Here is a 20,784-nt window from a genome sequence, read left to right as displayed (position 1 = left end):
ACGGATAAAATGCAAAACGAAAAGGAAAATGTGTCGAAGTCTATGGGCAGAGCACAAAGCAAAATAAACGCGCGGCACTAAAAGAGCTCTGTATGTGTATGTGGCATATCAAAACTGGGCTTAGTTTGCATGGCCTGACTGCAAAGTCAAAAAGAACGGTGAATTTTCAAGGGTTGTGGTCTCTCTCTAATTTATAATTTCTGTTGTCTACTCTCTCTCTCTCTCTCTCTCTCCTGGTAGCTTTCGGCAGAATGCTTCCATTTTGCACCTACTGGAAACTTGAATTTACATCAATCAGACTCTTACAAGTCACATATTAATTAGGCAGCCATACACTTGGCCATAAAACAATGGGCTCACACACTGAAAGCTCCCTCCATCTGCCTTGTTATTCACTTCATTTAGGTGAAAACAGGATCATATACAAAACAAAACACTGTATTATACACATCTGAATCTTGATCACTAATTCAAGTTAAAATCTTGGCCTTCACAAACATGGGGTCCACCTCATATGCTCCAATATGTAGTCTTTCATTCATGGGGTCCACTGTAGACGCCAATTTTCGTTCATATTTATCTGTTTCATAGGAGAAGCCGAAATGGTTGGTTGGTCGATTTAGAAACACACACACACACACCACCCCCCCCCCAACACAAAAAAACCTCCTTACTTACTTGCCCTTAAACACTGTTCCCTCTAAAAACGCTAAAATAAGCATATCAAGGGTCGGTAAGAAGTTTGTAGCTAACAGTTACTCTTTCAAGATTGTGTGTTTGAATATCCTCTATTCCAATATCGCTAGAATAAAAATATAAAAGAACAGATATGCGTCCAATCCTATCCTATGTTACATGTTGGGTCCATCACCGCCCCAGAATTTCCCATCGGTGCCACGTGTCATTAACCCACCAGCGGATCCAAGCTTCTAGCAACTTACATGCTAGTATTCAAACCCAAATTATGAAACATGGGGCCCCATGTGATATTGGAAAATGCTGGTGTCAGCAAAACGGTGTCGTGCCGCTCTGAGCTTGAAGCTTTTTTAATAGTTGCTGAATTGGAGAGCAAGCGTGGCTGTATAGAACTGCAAACCGACAACGTACAAGTATGAAATGATAACTGAAAATCAAAAGCCCTCCTCCCCTCCCTCGTGGCCTTCTCTGACATGGGTCATCTTCTTCTTGCTTGGTTTTAGATTCTTTGTCTACCTTGCATCTTAGAACCACAACGGTTCCTTCTGTATATGCTAAAGCTTTTTTAATTCAATGAATCAGATCTAACAAGGACCCCACTTACCCATCTTCTCCCACTTCATTCAGTGCAGGTCTGTTTGTTTCTCTGTTTTCTTAGTTCTTTTTGAGCAATTGAATTGCTGGGGTGCTTGTATTTTTAGGTGGTTTTTTAGTTATGTTTTGGAATTGGTTGTGTTTTCCTTCATGTTTGCTCATCTGGGTTTGTCTGATAATGGTGAAAATATATTTTGATTTCTGTTTAGACACATATCTGAAGAGCATATTAGTCAGCTAAGTCTTATTTGACAGCTTTCATTGTTAGTGAATATGAGGCTTTGATTTGTTGTTGACTTTTCTTCCTTTGAATTTTTTATTAGTTAATGGGATTTGGTGCTTAAATTCGGTCGGATTATAGCAAGTATTCTTTGGTGGCAACCCTTTAGCATTTGCATTGGGGTGTATCTTATAGAAAGAAGGTTGGTCTTTGGTGAAAATTGAAAGAACATTCAGTTTCTTTATGTTGAAAGGGTTGGTCTTTGGTAACTCATATTTGGCTCAGGGGCCAATTAGTTTGTTTAGCATTTGCAAAGTGTCTATTCGTAAATTACTTCTCTGGCATACCTTCAATGGTCAAGCCTTAACCTCCAGTGGAGGTAATGGTTCTTAGCTTCTTTAACTTCAATCAGTCTTTTTTAAAACCTTCTAATGCTTTGTGTTTTCAAATCTTCGTACAATTGCTAATGTGTTATTCCATTGGTTTTTGTTCTTCTTCTTTTGATTCAATTGAAGTTCTGTTTGATATTTGGTATGGAATATGATTCCTCATTCACTTAGCAAGTGACCGGTTTACTGCCAGTGTTAGTAGATAAAAAATGATGGTGATTGGATTTCTTAAATCACATTTATAGTGCTTTCGAAAGTAAAGCATGCAGATATAAAAGGAATTAGGCTGTGAAATTGGAATTTAAGAATTTGCACCTAATCATATTTGTGTATGGTCGTAAGGAGATTTGAGATTTGAATGAAGATCCTTGTTATTATTATATAAGAATTTGGCACTGGTCAAAGTGGCTGGTTTGACCATTGTGGGAAAACCAGCTTCTTCATGATAATAGAGCATAGCAAGCTTTATAATCTCATGAGCAACTTTTATCTTTTGAGGTAATGAAGAGCTAGCTCTGGTGTGTAAGTTATGACATTCTATGGATTAATTGAAATAAGAGCAAAGAATTTTGCTTGAAGGTAATCATCACTTAGTAATATATGATTAAGTAAATGATGCATGGATGGATAGATCAAGTTATAACTGTGGTTGAAGCTGATAAAGAGATTTTAGACATATTCCAGCTTCCTAGTACATAACTTCGACTGGCACCGAGGACCTTTAATAGCTCTGAGAACTGTCTCTCAGAAATGGTGATAATTTTATCATTCAAACCAAGTGAATGGTGAAATTATCAAATATGTTGAAATAATGATAAACACCGTCCGAAGAATCTAAGGAAGGTCATATCTGTAAAGTGCTCTTTTTAGCTTGCTAAACCTGCATAATCTTGATTTGAAACCTATCTTGGATTCTTCTGCAGAATAACTGTTTTGTTTCTTCTCTTGTTTCCTTCCTTAATGGGTTTTGGGTGTTAAAAGAGTAGGATCCTTTCTGTTGGATTAAATTCTAATATTTTTCTTCTTTTGCAAACAATATGTAGCATATTCTCATATTACAGAGTAAAATGTGCAAAAGAATAGGAAGTTGATGGCAGCAGCAGAAGCAAGGGCCGTGTGGCAGAGGGTAGCTAATCGTTGTTTTGTTCAAGAAGATGCCAAAAGAGCTCCCAAATTAGCTTGCTGCCAGTCCTCATCTTCAACAACTAAGCAGGTTGATGCAGGGCCTGCAACTGCAGCAGAAGGGCCAGATCATCCTGCTGCTGGTTTCATGCCTCTTAACAGGAATCCTTCATATTCCAGTCTACCCCCCGATGCAAGATGGTGGCTGCAAATGCAACCTAGCTATGGGTACCAAAAGGATTTTACATATGAACAGTTAAATGCGTTGGAGGCCGACATGGAAACACTGAGAGCTGGGTTTGTAAAATCAACACCTAAAACTAGCGAGGTCCGCCAACAGAAAGGAGAATGTACTGATGCTGATGGTCACAAGAACAGCAAAGTCCAAAAGCAAGATGTAAACGCCCAATATGGTAAGGACATGAAGGAACTTGTTCAGTACAAGGATGTGAGAGAAAAATATGAAATTATGGGGATGGATACCATTGATTACCCCTTTTCCAAACAACCCGAGGAATTTTGTTGTGACTATCCTTGGATTGGAGGGGGGAGGGCTGAACCATGGTGGCGGACGACTGATAGAGATGAATTGGCCTCCTTGGTTGCAAAGAAGTCACTTAACCATGTTGAGAACTGTGATCTTCCCCCACCTCAGAAAATGTATCATAAGAGACATCCGTATGCTGATATTGGATGTTCTGACCACAATGTAATATTGGGGACATCTTTAGATGGGAAGGCCCAAACTGGTGGTCTTTCCGATTTGACCAGTCATGCACGGTGCTATTCTGATCCTGGAATAACACATGAAAGAAAAGGAAATGCAGCTGAAGAAGGGCACTCTGACAAATCATTCTGGTAGTTTTTACATATTTTCAGTGGATGTTTCAGGGCCCATGGTTATTTTCTTGAATTGTTTCATCTTTTTTATATCCTGAAATAGATAAGTTGATTTCCCGAAAGGTATTTAGCTAAAAGAAACTGATGAAATTATTCCATAGATGAAATTATATGACTCTTTTGATATCCAAATCTTATGGTCTTGTCAAATTTGAGTTAGTCGAGTTCATTTTTTACGTTCATATGTATGCAACATAACACACATGATACTCAAATCTTAAATTTCGCAGGGATGTCACAGAGACACAACAACTTTCTGAGGGAGAACCTACCAAAGCTCAGCTTATGGAAGCGCTCTGCCATTCTCAAACACGTGCAAGGGAAGCCGAGATGGCAGCAAAGCAAGCTTATGCTGAGAAGGAGCACATTTTTAAGCTCTTCTTCAGACAAGCCTCTCAACTCTTTGCCTATAAGCAGTGGTTCCAATTGCTGCAGCTGGAAACCCTTTGCATCCAGATTAAGAACAACGACCAGCCAGGCTCCGCTGTTGTCCCAGTGGTCCTTCCATGGATGCCATTCAAAGGTAGGAAACCGCGGAGGAACTGGCGTAAAGGTCCCAAGGGTAAAAGAGGCAGGCGGGCAGAACCCAGGCACGACATTACCAAGTATGCTGTTGCTTTTGCATTAGGATTCAGTCTTGTTGGTGCTGGCCTGCTCCTGGGATGGACTGTGGGGTGGATGTTACCCCATTTATAGGATGTCTAGTAGTTCTGAGTTCTGAGCTCTGAGCTCTAACCATTTCACGGGTCTTGTAATGATTGTTTAAAAGGGAATGTGTTTTGGATTAATTTCTTTCTCTGTGTATTCCATTAGATTTTCTTAATTTTCCTTTGTGAATATACCCCTATGTATTGGTATACATGTGATGACGGATGAGATTGTGTGTATATTATGTCTGGTTATTCTTCCACTTTGTGTATATAACAAGTCTTGCTTCTTTTTCCCCTTTTCCCTCGCCCTGCAGACTAGGTTTGGGGTTCAAAACTCGTGTTTTTGAATTTGACGGTATGATTTATGGGGACTTATGTAGTATCTACAGGTCCCTTGTAACATTATTGACCTTGTATTGGTATTTGGTGGTACAAGTAAAGGGTAGAGGTTTTGAGTTCAATTGAATTCGACTTGCACCGTAAGATCAATGTAGCATAGTATGGTATTAGAATACAACCGCGGGGTATAATCCACTTAAATGTTTACAATATCAGTGGAAGACAAGATTAAAATTTTCCACTTTTACCTTGATTTTATATTTTTTAACAAAGCGATATTTAGATTGGGGGGAATTGAATATAGGACCTAACTTGCAAGAGTTATAACGTAAATGCTCTTATTAGTATTGCAATATGTACGCGTTATAATACCCGTGGAAGACAAGATTAAGATTTGCCACTTTTACTTGACATGAGATGTGTTATTGTGGTATCTGTCTATAAATTTCTTTCTGTTTAAAAAAAAAAAAAAAAAAGGAAAAGGAAAAAAATACAGTTGAATGCTTTTGGGCCCAAATTATCATTCCACCTAAGCCCACAGCCAAGTTTCAGCCTGGGCTATGGTTAGAACTTAAGTGAAGTTAGCATGTCCATGCTGGGGCCAAATGTTAATTGCTGAATCCGACCCGTTAAGATCCGGATCATTTTGCCAAGCAGATCCGTTTTCGCTTCCATTTTCTGCTCTCTAGGTTCTAGCTCAGAGGTACAGAGACAAACAAGAAGAGTCACTCACACAATACACAGGCACGCATTTAACAGAGATGGCAGTGATGGAGAAGCTGAGGATGTTCGTAGCACAAGAGCCTGTGGTCGCAGCTTCTTGCCTCATCGCTGGCTTTGGTACTCTCTCTCTCTCTCTCTCTCTCTCTCTCGCAAAAACCCTATTTGATTTGGGATCAAATGGATGGGATTTGAATGCCAAAATTGAGGCACTAATGCAAATTTTTATCAACTGGGTTTTTGTTTCATGTGCAAAACTTACAGAATTCGGGGCTTTTGTTCTCAGATTAGATATTTGCCAATCTCTTTTCTTTTTGTGAAGGTGTAATTCTGTGCATGTATATATGTACATCTCTTTGATGCAATGTGAGTCTTGTGTTTTTGCCCTATGAAGTTGCTTCAGTTGTTAAATAAGGAATTAAATACACGGTTTAAGGCAAAGTTAGAATATTTTGGCTGAATTTTCGAAGATTTAGTTATCTAATTCCTCACTTATGAATCACATTTTTGGATTACACTTATTGAATTTCATGTTTTAGAGCTGTTTGTATCAGTATTTATTTATCTGCGAAGAGAAATATAGGACTTGGCTTGGGTTCGTTTTATTCAATAACTTCATCCTAGGTGAGTAAAAATATGCTTCCATGGCTGGAAAAACATTGCCTGAAACCAGATATTTGAGCTCTGTACTCATTTTGATATCCAAGTTGAACTTTGATATATTTTATTTTTTTACGTTCTCAGCCCAAGAAACCTTCTTTAATGGATTAGAATTGCATTTTCCAATTACGAAATTATCTCTATAAACGAGGAAGTGATCACTTGTGAAACTATTTTCTATTTGCTCTTTGACACAGAGGTCAATTTTGGCTCCTGATATCTTCAGTTTAATAGATCGAACATTTTAAAAAGTATCAGTATCTATTAAGGATTGAAGGGCATCCCTGTTGGGGTTATGGCTATCTGCGACTGATTTGGTTATGTGGATAAAATTTCAGGTCTCTTCCTTCCAGCTGTGGTAAGGCCAATTCTAGACTCCTTTGAAGCTTCTAAGCAAGTCCCTCAGCCTGCTTTAAGCGATGTGAGTGTTGAATGACGCATGTTTTAAATCTTTCGTTCATAGTTCACGTAATTATGCAATTTTACCCCATTGGAGTACTTGGATATTATGATGTTCATAGTGAATTTGTTCATGTCTGATTCCTTCCTTGCGGGATTAGAACTTAAATTTAACTTGAATTTAATTAGTGCTCAAAAGATGTAGCGTCAATTGTTGTAAATTATAAATTATAAATATATAAATAAAAGTCTTATTGTTGTCATTGGTAAGTATGCCTTATTATTAGGTTGGTATTGTCCGGGCTGTACTTCATCTTATAGTTAGATTGGTGGTCTACATGGAATGCAATGGACCTTTTCAACCTGCTCCCCATCTCTTAAAATAGGTCGACTTGGTTAGGTTATGTGCTCTTACACATCCATGAGCATCTAAGTTGAAAAGGATAGGAAAAGAGAGACATAGTACAACTTGATCCTCTCAACTTGCTCCATCCCATACATGGTGTGCATGATTTGGTTATGTTCTCTTATACAGCCATTAGCATCTAAGTTCCAAAGGATAAGAAAATAGGGCTTGGTCATGTGATGGATGGCGCTTGCTAAAAATCAGCTAAATATTATTCACTTTGATCTGTGTTATATGCCCCTACAACATTTTAACAAGATCCTTTTCACTTTAATGTTTATTATCACTCTTTTTCTGAATACCTGGACATTTTTTGCAGGTTGTTGCAGGTATGACAGGTAAAAAGTAGAGGTGATACGATTCGTTGATACAGGCGACACAATTCGAACAATCTTCCTCCACTTTTCTCTTATTTCCATTTTCATCAGCAATGAAATAAGCCTGACAATCTTGTATGGAGAACTAAGTGATACTGCGTATTGAATATCATCCTTTTTTGTTGTAAGCTTATGAATCGTTTCGTTGTTGTGTTAACTTTAAGTAGCTAAGCTTCATTTGAAGCCTGATTAATGCATTCCTTGTTTTGCCAAAAGTTTTTGTTTTCATTTCTTCTGCTACATGGTTGAAGACCATAACATGTTCTTATACAATTGTTGTGAGCATTTCTTTTAATGTGCTTCGTGCTAAAATCGTTTCTTCAGAATTCTGGCAGCAAATCGTAGCTATGTATTAAAGGGTAGCAACCAGGGGATTTCTAGATACAAATTCATACATAGGTAAACGGATCTTGCAAAACTTGTGCTCGGATTCTTTTTTTCTTTATTCATTTGTCTTGTATAAACATTCTTGTCCCAATATACAAATGTAAATTTACTGAAATCTTCCCCATTTCATTTCCATTTTATATATAAACAATGCAAAGTGTGATCCCAACCAAGAAATTTACTAGTGACATGTTGCAGCTGATGGAAAATAAAGCAAAACAGTAAAATAAGGTCTACATTTTACATAAACACAATTACAAGCCATTTTCATTTCGCATAACAACGTCCACTTTTCCGGATTTCAGCATGAAATCCTTAGATTGTGTAGAAAAGAAAATGTCATTTTCAATTCACATGGAATATTACTGGACTGCAGCAGTTGACAGGTAATTTTGATTTGGACCTACTCTAAGGTGCACAGAGTTGAGTCTAGATCACAATCCCATCTTTCTTCAATTTTCTACTCTTCCATGGAACTGCCTGCTTCAAGCCCTGGTAAATTGTTGTCTGCAAATCAAAGTAATTTTACATCAAATACATAAAATAAAAAATAAAAAAACTTCAAAATTACCAAACGAAATTCTAAAAACTTAAAAGACTTTTCCCAAGTACAAAGCCTTGGCCCCAACCTGCCAACATAACATGTTCTCTCACCCTCATTCCCCTTCCCAGCCTACCCTACACAACCCAATTTATGTTGTTGTACTTAGAGACCTGCTTAGTTGGGTACACTTTGATGTAGGGGACCTCCTCCTTTTGCAAAAAGCTAGGGGACCTCTAATGGCTTTGGACCAGTTTCTCAAAAACTAACTAGAGTTCATTTCTTCTCCATCAAATTTATAATGTCATGTGATAACAGGTAGAAAAAAGTGCAAGCCAGAATGTGAGGCAACTAAAACTAAAACCAAATGCTTAGATAAAAGAAATGAAAGAAAGAAATATTTACCCAGAAATGAGGTCTGGCATGAGAGGGACTAGAAAAGCTCCCAGCTCTTCTAATCCTTGTGGTCTTCACCTGCCTACTGCTGCTGCTCTCTCCCACGCTGCTGCCATCACTCTCTCCATCCACAGATGATGGAAAGACATAACTAGCACCACCAACCTCTCTTTTACCCTTCAAGATCCTCCTCCCCCATGAATCAAACCACCCTCGTTCTTTAAGCCCTCTCTTGCTCAGAACCACAGCACCAAGCTGCCCTCTCTCAGGGCTAAAAGCCCCATAACACTCCATGCCCATCCTAAATGAAGAAGACTGAAACTTTGACCTGCCCACATAAGGACCCTCCAGGACTGTGGTGGGTGAAGGTTGTTTGGTTTCCAAAAGCAGCCTTGGAGGGAGTTCTAAGCACTTTTGAGAAAAGTCAGTTGGGTTTGGAAGGGTGATGAGGGCAGTGCAAGGCCTTGGCTTGCCAGGCTCTTCTTCCCAGCGAAATGGAACTGAAACTGAGGTGTAGAGTGGTGGGGTTAAACTCCCAGAAGGCTCAAGTGACTGAATTTGAGGGACAGAAAACAAGGGTAGCTTTAGTGTCTCTTCCTCTACCTCTGCCTCAGATCCCATGGCCTCTAGCGATCTCTCTATGGCTGATCTTTGGTGATTGAATCTCATAAAAGAGTTGAAGAGTTTTTTGAGTGACTAAAAGAGACGAGAGACAAAGGGAAAGAGAAAGGAAAGTCTTGAAAGGAAAAAGCCACCACTTTGAGTCACATCTGTCTTAATGGAGCCTTGCTATGTTTGCTAAACACACAAGCTCTCATATAATTGTGACTTTGACAGGAAAAAAACCCAATTGGTGGAGTGCACTAATATCCATTACACCTGCTCTTTTTTTTTTAAGTAGAATTACTATTGGAGTAAGACTTTCATAAAATAGAAATAGCATTATTTTACTATCTTGACTGATAGCGCTACGACACGACACACGTGATAACACTGCTATTCTCATTGCAACTAAGTTTTTTCTTGAGAATGTGGTAATAAAAGCAAAGCAGCTTTATATCTTATCTCCTCTGTCACTGGGAAATTTTGACAATGACTTGACTTCACTGTACACTGAGGTAGCTTACTCTGCCAATCACATGAGGGCTTGTGGCATATTTCTACCAATTCTCAAGCCCACATGGTAGCACAATGGTGCACATGAGCATACCTTATTGCAATTGTGAAGCATAGGATGCCAACCTGTGATGGAGAACAAAACCCTTTTCAGTAGTAGTACACTGAGCCTTTCTTGGACTTTAGTTAGTCAATCAAGGCCCTTCCCAAAAAAAGGTCATTCTTCATTGTCACTAAAAACCAACCATCCCGATCTCTCAAGGCAAAAACAGATGTGCATGAGCGTGTTCCTTACAATCTATAAAGGTTCTTTTTTCTTTATCGAAATCTATAAAAGGTTCAAGCACGAGAAAAAAATTAATGCAAAATAGTTGAATTTAGAGTAAGAGGACACCAGCTGGGTTTTGAAAGTCTAAACAACCTGCCCCAAATTGACCATAGATGTTATTAACGATCAAAGTAAATCCCTGCCTGCATTGTTGAAAATTGGGCTCTACTTCTTTATACCCAAATACTTGAAAAGAACCATACGAATGCTAGTTGATGGTCTCATAATGCATCAACAGTTTGCAATTATTCACGAGCATATAAATAATTAATATTAACATGATTTTATTGGGTTTGCATGAATTGTAGAAAATTGGGCGCTACTTCTATAAGCCTCAAGTACTTGCAACGAGCAATGCAAATAAGCTTATGATCTCGCAATGCATCAATAACTCATAGTTACTCGCAGACTCAAAAACAATGGATACTAACATGATTTTATTGGCAACATTTAGTTGATTTTGGAACACACTACAAGTCTACTAAGCCTGATATGACACAAAGCAAGAAGTAATATAATAATAAAAGCAAGATTTTCCTATAACTACAAGAGAAAAATGACATTGACCAAAACAAAAAACAAAACAAAAAACCAAGAGAAAAATGACAAATTCGTAAATGCCCAAACAATGATCTCATGATATGTGGTATTAGGAGTAGTTATGTGGCTAAACATTGTTCTAGCTAGCGTGGTAGCTGCGGCATGCCACCCAGATGCAAAAGTCAAGGGGAAAAGTAGAAAGCATCAAGTCATTTTCATAATCAAACAACCCCTTGCTGCAGATTTGTGATCTCACAAAGATCAAAGTGCTTTATTTATCTCTCCTTTGACTATAGAGTTTAGACATCATTGCAACACTTTAACCTCAAAAAATTACCTCTTTCTTTCCCTGTGGATGAAGTAAGAGGAGGGCTGAATGAAAATTGAAACACATATCATCATATATCTTGAATCTTGAATCTAGAAATCAGATGAGCTGTAAAGAACTCACTAGTGTAGTAATTTAGAGTATTTTCTCTCTCTTCCTAGATTCGAGTCTTAATATCCTTGTAGTGTATGTGAATTTAATATACTATCACCCCTCTCAATATGAAATGTTCTCAAAAAGAAATCAGATGAGCCTAATGGATGTTGATATAATTTGGTTTGTTTTGTTTGGTTTGGGCAAAAATGCTAACACTTACTAAATCCATAATCATTACCAAATTTCAACTAGTACATAAACTAGGCAACCAATGATTAAAGTGTATTAAAGTGTAATTATGTCATACAGCTCTAAAAAGTAGAAAGCAACAAAAGAAAAGAAACAAAACACGTTTTTTTTCCCCAGTGGAAAGAGAGTTTGGTGGTGGTGGCAAACAATCATGCTTACGACAGAAACCACGCAACCCAAATGAAGCCCATTAATCAGTTCAGGGCTGCTTATTAAAACCCATGAAACTGAAATTCTGTAGCTGATGAGGTGAAGCTATAAGAGCCTGAAATTTTCTGGGCTTCTTCTTTTGAGTTATGAGAACCCAGGCTTAGAAGACTAAGACATTAAGACTAAGTGCTCGTTTGGTGTCTAAGTTTGGATTTTGTGATTTATCTAATTCAACTTAATTCTAGACACGAAACGAGCCCTACGGAACTAAATCAGACTAACTCATTGTCATTGAGTGGCAGAGTGAATTTACAGGTATATTTTTACCCAACTTCCACCATTAAAAATTTACAGCTCTATGAAAAATGGTCTGAATAAGTTTGTGTGTTTAAGTAAAGCTAGCCCAATTAAGAATTTTCACTCTCGTGCACTTTTGCCAAAGTGCAAGAGGTGTTTGGAGAACGCAAATAGCACCTCTCTGGTAAAACTAAAAATAAACGTAGAACAAAAGCAAGGGACAAATTTTCTTCCACTGTCCTGTCTTGTACAATTTTTGGTGAAATATTTTATATGCTTTTAACGTGGAAGACAATAGAATGTGTCTTTCATTATTGTTTTAAAACAAAATATAAACAAGCCAGAGCTTTCACACAATCTTTCCCAGCTCCATTTCCCCTAAAATCAAGCGCATATAATATGCTCTTCTATATTGAACAATTAACTTCTACTTATTACGTCTTATCTTATCATACAAATTGTCAATTTCTGTCATGCATTAAAAAAGAATTCATGTTTTTTTTTTCATGATTTAAATTAACAGTGTGACACAATATATATATATATATACAAAAATTCTTCTATGCGGACGTTATTTTGCAAACGCTATGTATTTTCTACTACCTCTCTCTGCTTTCCTCCATATTTACAATGGCATCTGCACGATAATAACATGCCGACATCCGGATGAGAGAATAACATAATGGAGCACAGAAAAATTCAAAGAGCATGGCAAGGGTTCTATTTATAAAAATTTAAATTTTTTTTTTAAAAAAAAAGGCATGGCAAGGTGTCTCTGCCAGTCTTCTTTTTATTATGAAGTTGTTTGAAAATGAATAGCAATTTTACAAGAAACCTCAAAGAAGCCAACTCCGGAAATGTCTGCAAAACACTAGGGAAAAAAGGCATGAAAGCCACATCTTTTAACAACAATTGCGCCTTTTTTGTGTTTTTAATATAATAATACATAGTTTCTTTTTCCCATGATATAAAAGGCAAAAAATTTCTGAGGCTGATGCAAATTTGCCTCCAGTATGATATTTTTAAGTTCATGCATAGCACATGCCCTTTCAAACATGGGCAATAGATTTCATATTGTTTGTTTCGGTATCTTATTCTTACATTTGACCGGGAAGAAGATTGCCCCCTTCTACATGTTCAATTGAAATTTTCCCTTTTTCTTAAAATGATTTTTAAAATGAATAAATGAAAGAGTTGGTGACTTGAATTTGTCATTACAGACAAAGATAATGCTCTCATATCTTGTGTCGTTGTCAAATGGATTTTAGACCTTTTGATACTTCCTTTTCACCCTTTCTCCACCACACCCCCTTTCCAAGAAGTTATCTTTGTGAAAACAACACACCTGCCTCCGCATTTTTGACATCTTAAAGCAAAAGCTGCCAATTGTTACCAAAAATAAGAGAAACAAGCAAAAAGCAAAAGTTGCCAATTGTGACCAAAAGGACTAAATTGAAACCAAATACCAAACATATATAAGTATTTTTACAGGACGACTGAACTTAACCACAACCACACCAAGTATTGACAGATTCCATTTCTAATCCTGATCAAGAGTAGCTGCTCTGCTTCTGGCATGAAAGTCTGCTAACCCATCACCAAAAACCCAAATCCCAACCTAGCCTTCTGCTTGCTTAGTACATGCCCCAAAATATGAGCAAAACAACTACCAACTAACTTCTCCCAGATGAAAAGGGAGATAAAATCAACCCACAACAAGAAGGAAGGAAATTTGAACTATCATGTTTCACATCTATGCTCAGAATCCACGCTAACCGTCCCTTCACAATCTAAAGATGAATTCTGAAGCTTACATCTATTCATCTTCTGTACTTCGTCGCTTGAATATATAAATATCTTCTTCACCAACTTACAGAAGTCCCTGCATTTGTAAGCAGTTGAATATTCTCAGAACCTGAGTTCATTTTTGTATTGAAAAGAAATGGTGCAATAGACAAAATCTTAAGTTACTTACAGCCACTGATCATCGCCCATAAGCATCATGTCATTTTCATCATCTGTAAAAACAACTGCCCATTTGTTCTGTGGACGAAGCTCTCCTTTGATCTCAAACATTTTCTCTAGCTCATCAATTAGATTATCGTAGCCTTTCAATGAAGTCAAGTCCACAGCACGACCAACAGCAACCCCTTGCATTTGCACCTTCTCAATAGACAATAATAATTGCTCATAAGAAACAACTGCTTTTTTAAGTAGTGGTGTGAAACAATAGAACTAGCAAGACTCCGCATTTTACCTTAGTACGAGTTCTTGTTGAGAGAGTCAATCCTTGCTTGCCCTGTGTCTCTCCTGGTGATGCCTCTGAGATTACTTGTTTCTGCTCCTTTGAGAGCTTTGAGACATCCAGATCCTGATAAACTTCAAATGCAGCAGCTGTAATAGGTCCTTTACCACCACACGACATTGCTTTACACACTGGCTCGCTCTCTGGGGGAGAGGCAGTTTTAGAGTTGTTTGTCAAGTTATATCCAAACAACCACAAATCTGAACTGTCAGATTTTTTCTCTTTTCCCACCTGGCCAGGTATCGGGGTATTACTTGGCTTTGATGATGCCTTTGATGAAACTGGGGAAGCAACACTAGAGAGAACAGAACCCGTAGTTACATTTTTGTTGCCCTCCTTCGAGTCTGGAAAAAGGCTTAAGGAGACATTCACGTGTGGGGAAGAAGGCCAGATGCCCTCTGAGTAGACCCTCGAGCTAGAGTAACTGCTGCTATTGCTTTCTTTCTGCCTCAGAGGCCAGACAACCTGACTACCAGAGCTTTGGACTTCAGGAACACCACCTAATTGGTTTAACTCCACGGTCTGGGTTGAGCCATGATACCAGAAAGCAGAAGCAGGTGAATTGGTGGTAATTTCTACATTCCAATTGATACATAGAAGTCAAGACACTAAAACCCACCCAAGAGTCCAACAAGAATATTAATCAATAAATAATCCACAGCAGAAACTTTCATACCAGATGAAGAAATTTCTACAGGTCGAGGTCTTTTGCTCTTTACTACTGGTTGAACAAGATGTATAGGAGCAGAAGCTACAAAAGGCTCTATCTCCCAAGGGGAAACCCTCTCTGGCCTTTGAACTGCAGCATGTTCATCCCATTGAATCTGTAAGAATAAGATTGAAAAATAAGTACACAAATGGGAGCAAATAAAACAGTATTCTGATCTGTAACTCAATAACATCTCAACCTTCAATGACCGCCATTTAGATTCAGACCACTGAGATGATAAATCCCCAACACCAACTATAGTGCCTGTGAACCTGGCCAAATAAATTATGTAGAAATTTACAAAAGAGTTCAGTTTAAGAAAACATTAATGACCAAAAATCCATTATAGACACCTTCTTTCAGGAGACTCTTCTCCTTCAAATCTCATCTTGAAGCGCATCCCAACCGAAAACTTATTGTTAATGGCCTCCAGATATTTGTTTAAGCCAATAATGAACTGGCTTGTCCTGGAAGAAAAAAAAGAAACAAATGTGCTGGAATAAATGGATTTCCCAACTAACAGAAAAACCTTAAATTACAGATAAAATAAAATAAAAGCATCCCCCAAACCTGGGTTTGTAGTACACGACAAAGAGGGTTTGTGTCATAAGAGCATGAGAAGCAGTTGCAAGCACTCCAAGATGCATGCTCTGGCTTGATATCACAGATGAAGGCATGTGACTTTGTTGACGAGCTAGACGCCGAACCCCAACCCGTAATTCCCCATTATCACCCCTACAAATAGGTTCTTGTTAACTAAAAGCCAAGCTACGAAGGATGCATTCACCTTAATTATAAAAATAAAATAGAAACGCCTTGAACTTCAAAAGTTACCTCAAAAACACAAAGGCATCACCAGCAACCAATCTTTTTGAAGTGACGAATGTACTCCATCCTGTTGTAAGTAAATGCCTCCGGGGTTGACCTTAACATTTGAAATTAAAGTGAAACATAAGCCCAGTAATCATACACAGAAACAGAACAGTTCCAAACATTCAACATGGCTAAATACTATATTAGTGCTTCCGATTAGTTTGCTTCATAATCAAATAATTGTAGTTTTTAAAATAAATAAAAACCCATATTCACATTCTATACAAAGCAAACTTTTGGCTGCACATACCTCTAAAGATATGCTTAAATTTCCACTCATACCCATGAAGATCTTTGGCGTTCAACTCCTGAGTCGGAGTTGCTTGGATCATGTCCTAGTGAAATAGAAACAGCAGTGCATATGAAAATATGAAAAGAAAACGGTGATTAACCACTAGCATAAAAACAACAGAAATGCATGGAAATGAGAGAAAATACCAATGGAGGTAAGCACTCAGTGGCATGCTTTCGAAGAACTGAGAACCCTCCATGGGTGCTTGTATCGGAAGCGGTCAAAATCTTGCAAAAGCTGTGAACTGTTGGCTTTGAAGGTTCAGGGATGCATGGATCAGGACTGGTAGGTTCACTTTGCTGTAGTGCCAGCGGAAAGAAGATGAGTAGAAAGAAAAGGGGAAAAAATTATACTTCTTTCAGAGCTGGAACTAATAATTCTATACACGCACTTTTGGTTACTACAAAAACTGTGGAAAAGAGCTAAAAAACGTGAAAATTTCAGTATTGGTTATTAAGAAAATAACTCAATTGAATTGAAGCGACTTTAACATTAATTTCTGGAACCAAAACATTCACAGCATTTGGGTTATACATTTTGATTTTATATCTTTTTTCTCCTCCTTAGTAATCAAACAGAGCAAGTTGACACAAAACAATAAATAAGATAAAAAAGAAAAACATGTTTCTCACATCTGCTTCTGGGTGCAAAGTGATCTGAGCATAAACCTCATCTGTCTCTTGTTCTGCCTGTAAGTTCAAAGAAACTCTCATTTCAACAAAAATCAATTTTCCAGATAACAAAATACAAAATTTCACAAAACCATAGATATACATGGAAAACTACGATCTGAAGCACAATACCAGTAAATGAATATGAACCACACGACAAAGGATCTTAGAAGGAAGATTAAAGAGAGGGATTTGCTGATTTAGTTCCTGATTTGTTGATGCTTCCAACTGCAAAAACCAGAAATCATCAGAAACCCAGAAAAGGAAACAAATGTAACAAGAAAAAACAGATTTTGATCCACTAAGAAACAACGAAAACAAGTGGATTGAAAGAATTGTACTTGTTCCATATGACCCTGAGGGAAGTAGAACACCCTCTCCCCAGGCCTTGGCACATCCACCAGAGGTCCTGCACATAACTTCCATAGCTCTGTGTACAGATCACCACCTCCAAAGCCTACCAAACGAAATGTATACCATAAATATTAGAAAAATGATAAATAAACATAAAGGGTATAATAAACTAATCCTGTGCCTGGTTTCTGAAGAAACCCAGAAATGAAAACAAGCTGAAAATATTAAAGATGGAAACTTTATCATAGTCTGCAAGCTGAAATATTAGAATCCTCCCCTCCTCCACTGAGACATAAACAACTTTTTAGGCCACCACCCAACACAGAAAACAAACTAGAGACTTCAATGAATGTTTTTTCGTGTTTTCTCAGTACCCAAATAAAAAACATATAGAAAGGCAAAGTCTTTAACATTTCCATTTCATTTTCCTATGCATCCAACTCTGCTCTACTTACCAAGCAAACCAACCCACCTGTTTCCGCCCGAGAAATCGAGGAGTCACACTCAAGGTGTGCCATTCAAAAGCTCAAACCAACCCAGCAACGAAGTCGTTAGTGGCGTGCAGGAGCAGAGGACCCAAGAGAACTGAAACAAAGCAAAGAAAAGCTCAAACAGCAGCCTCTTCAGTCTTCACGCACTGTGGTAAATACCATAATAGCCTACCCCATTTACGAACAAGAAGACCCGGAAGAGCAAAAAGGCTAAGAAGACAGGACGGTTATGCTAGCAGCCATAATTGCTGGTGCTAGTACTAGTTTCTTTTATTTATTTTTATTTCTCTCTTTTTCTCTCTTTTGGGTCTGTAACGACTCTGGTTTTTAATAGGCTGGTGGCCTCCCTCTCTCTCCCCCTCTCTCTTCCTCTCTCTCTCTCTCTGAAGTGTGTTTCAGTTACAAACCCGCTTTTTTGCTTTGTCTTCTCGGCACAGCCAAAACAGCTTCTCTTTTGGTTTCCTTGTGATTGTGAAGCTTTAGCTCTCTCTCACTCTCTCTCTCTCTCTCTCTCTCTTTCTGAGTCTATGCGGTTTTCTAATTCTGCTGGGTTTTTCTTGACCTGAATCGACGTTACCAAATCCCCAAAAAAGCTTTGTTTTTTTTTTTCTCTCTTAAATCATATTATAATTGCAAATTCTTAAAAGCCCAATTATTTTTATTTTTTTTACTCAATTCTCTTGCAACTGGGTGGGAATGGGATCTATCTATCATAGGCCAAATTCTTTTTTTCTATTTCTCTTATAATTGAGTGGGATCTATAATATTATAACAGTCATCCCACTGGAAAGAACTGGAAGAATTAATTAAATAATTGTACTTGCTATTGCTAATATTTTTCCTTCCCCATTATGAATTTAGTGCTTGGTCTTTGAGTTTTAGCTCACATCCTGACATCCTGTTTCAGTCTTCGCAGATGATGGTACATGGTAGGTGACTAATCATCATAATGAAGGTTTGGACCTTACAACAAATATTTTATACCCAAAAAAAAAAAATTTCAATTTGTATATTCAAACATAAACCAATACAATTCTTATCATCTAACCAAAAAAAATTAAAAATTTCTTGACCAATAATTGGGACCACCCCCACTGTTTGTGTGGGATATTGGGACTCCAATGTTTTAATTAATTATCAGTAGAAGTGTGGGATCCTGACCTAATGATAAAGAAAAAAATATAAGTATTGTGCAAGAAAAAAAAACCTCAAAATAATTATAACAATGTCAATGAGCACAAAGATGACAATTGTGTGTGATGTTATAAAATTAATTATATATGACAATTACAATTGCATTTATAATGTTTGAGTATTCTTTTGTTTGATATTTGGTATGTTATGAACACATTTAACGCTTATGATCAAAGATCGATAATTTAACAACATAACATGCTAAATTGTTTGACAAAAAAAACTATTAGTATAGAAATACGGGAAGTAATATAACTTCAAAAAGAAAAACCATTTTCCTGAATTAACAATCTAAATCGACAATTTAGAAATAGAACATGAAATGATGACGAGGAAGAAATTTTTTTCGAATTTTAAAAAAAAAACAATTTAATAAAGTTCTCTTTGAATCACTGAGGTTTTAAAAAACAATAATTTAGAATGAAACACTTAATTTTAAATCTCTCTTCTTGTATAAAATAATTTTTTTTAATGCCAATAACAATTCCCATTTATAAAAAGCTTATATTTCCTAATTAATTAAGAAAACTCGAATATAAGTTATGTTTTGTTTTTTATTTATTTATTTTTCTATTGATTTTGCTAGTGATAGTTAATTAAGCTAGCTATGTATGTAGGGCTCACGGGAAATTGAATCTGAACCGTCTAATAACGGCGGCGGAACAATTAATGCCTCCCGTAATCATCACAATGCTGAAATGCGCCGAACGCGTCTGACGGAGCCTTTTAAAAGCTTTGACGGACTTCAGGCGTAACGTAACGGCGTAAGGGAGCTCGTTATGTTTTGACGGCCTCCGTTTCGGGTTTTCCTCCATTGCCGTCTTTTTCTCTGTCTGCGTCGTGGCAGGCAATGGTATTGGCTCGTGTAAACCCGGCAGAGATTTTTTTTCTTTTTATTTTTCCAGTTTCAATTTCAATTTATGGTCTTCAGACTTTTTAGTCGTTGGCCTTTGCCCTCATAAATGCCTCTTATTACGTACGTTGCCACTAGGGGTGGGACCCTTTCTGTTCGACCTCTAGCATTCTTAGGATTTGGATTCCGTGCGCTTTTGGAAACTGGAAGGCACGCGCTGGTGTTGCTATAGTCCATCGATCTCAAGAACTTTAAATACATGATTAAATGCTCATATTAAATTTATTCAGATTTCCAAGAAGAAATTGTTTCATCATGTTCTAATGGTAAAAGGAGTTGCATTCTCCTCTAAATATTATATTTTTCTGATTTTTTTTTTTTTTAAGTCAACATGGCATATAAATTTTAATAAATTTGGAATGTAGATGCTAGATGAAGCCAAAGAGTTTGTAACATCACTTTTTTTAATGAAAAAAAAGTAATATATATATATCGACTTCTCGCTCAAAAAGTACAATTCAAAATTATATTAAATAATCACTGTCACCAAATTAATTTATCTACTTATTCACTACATGAAGTTGAAAGCACAACTCATTTGTCATAGATTTACCATAGAGCCCTACATCACACACAAATTTTGGAAATTCTTTGTCTATTTATGAATAGATTATGAAGTAATAGAAAAATACTGTGTATTCCTTTATCTTATGAGAAATGGAATTCATTCAAAATAATCATAGTACAATAACATCAACATCATAATTTTTTAGAATTGTGTATTTTATGAGACAAAGAAGGCCAAAATAACAAGTATAAATGCTAATTGTTGAAGCAATAAATAGTTTTTAATGTCGGCGGGGTCTAACCCATTAGAAAATGGTTTTTACTTACATATTAATGGTCTTAAGTTCGAACCTCATCACAACTTGGTAGTGTACGTAAGAAACCACCCTCCCTTGTAGTATTTTTAAGTCTTTACTTTGTATCTTGATTTTACAATATAACTTTTCAATTAAAAAATAAATTATTTTTTCTCATACTTTTGTATTCCCCGGTCAATGACATATCTCTAGTTCCACCATTGTGAAAACAACCTCCTTTAAGCATCCTCAACATTAACTTAACATCTTCAATCAATT

General features: G+C 37.1%; 4 protein-coding genes across 4 annotated transcripts; 2 read left to right on the top strand and 2 right to left on the bottom strand.

Annotated features, from left to right (window-relative positions):
• Positions 1 to 1,064: 1,064 nt before the first annotated feature.
• Positions 1,065 to 4,867, top strand: LOC117617619. Its single transcript, XM_034347070.1, has 3 exons — positions 1,065 to 1,328; positions 2,943 to 3,879; positions 4,152 to 4,867. The coding sequence occupies exons 2-3, from the start codon at positions 2,990 to 2,992 to the stop codon at positions 4,615 to 4,617; spliced, it is 1,356 nt and encodes a 451-aa protein (XP_034202961.1). The 5' UTR covers positions 1,065 to 1,328; positions 2,943 to 2,989; the 3' UTR covers positions 4,618 to 4,867.
• A 675-nt stretch (positions 4,868 to 5,542) lies between these two features.
• LOC117617623 lies at positions 5,543 to 7,687 on the top strand. Its single transcript, XM_034347076.1, has 3 exons — positions 5,543 to 5,750; positions 6,629 to 6,711; positions 7,415 to 7,687. Exons 1-3 carry the CDS (start codon positions 5,672 to 5,674, stop codon positions 7,442 to 7,444), a joined length of 192 nt encoding a protein of 63 aa, XP_034202967.1. The 5' UTR covers positions 5,543 to 5,671; the 3' UTR covers positions 7,445 to 7,687.
• A 332-nt stretch (positions 7,688 to 8,019) lies between these two features.
• LOC117617621 (uncharacterized protein At4g00950-like) lies at positions 8,020 to 9,634 on the bottom strand. The gene is made up of 2 exons (XM_034347071.1): positions 8,806 to 9,634; positions 8,020 to 8,366 (listed from the first exon to the last, which is right to left on the bottom strand). Exons 1-2 carry the CDS (start codon positions 9,463 to 9,465, stop codon positions 8,289 to 8,291), a joined length of 738 nt encoding a protein of 245 aa, XP_034202962.1. The 5' UTR covers positions 9,466 to 9,634; the 3' UTR covers positions 8,020 to 8,288.
• A 3,698-nt stretch (positions 9,635 to 13,332) lies between these two features.
• Positions 13,333 to 18,141, bottom strand: LOC117618492 (auxin response factor 18). Its single transcript, XM_034348050.1, has 14 exons — positions 17,577 to 18,141; positions 17,092 to 17,207; positions 16,883 to 16,978; positions 16,712 to 16,768; positions 16,226 to 16,378; positions 16,038 to 16,122; positions 15,749 to 15,839; positions 15,485 to 15,649; positions 15,268 to 15,381; positions 15,114 to 15,186; positions 14,882 to 15,029; positions 14,158 to 14,780; positions 13,876 to 14,063; positions 13,333 to 13,782 (listed from the first exon to the last, which is right to left on the bottom strand). The coding sequence occupies exons 1-14, from the start codon at positions 17,620 to 17,622 to the stop codon at positions 13,641 to 13,643; spliced, it is 2,097 nt and encodes a 698-aa protein (XP_034203941.1). The 5' UTR covers positions 17,623 to 18,141; the 3' UTR covers positions 13,333 to 13,640.
• Between the last annotated feature and the right edge of the window lie 2,643 nt (positions 18,142 to 20,784).

The sequence above is a fragment of the Prunus dulcis genome, chromosome 2, assembly GCF_902201215.1.
Source record: "Prunus dulcis chromosome 2, ALMONDv2, whole genome shotgun sequence".
Lineage (NCBI taxonomy): Eukaryota > Viridiplantae > Streptophyta > Magnoliopsida > Rosales > Rosaceae > Prunus > Prunus dulcis.
Note: the sequence above shows the minus strand (reverse complement) of the source record. Positions and strands in the feature narration are given on the sequence as shown.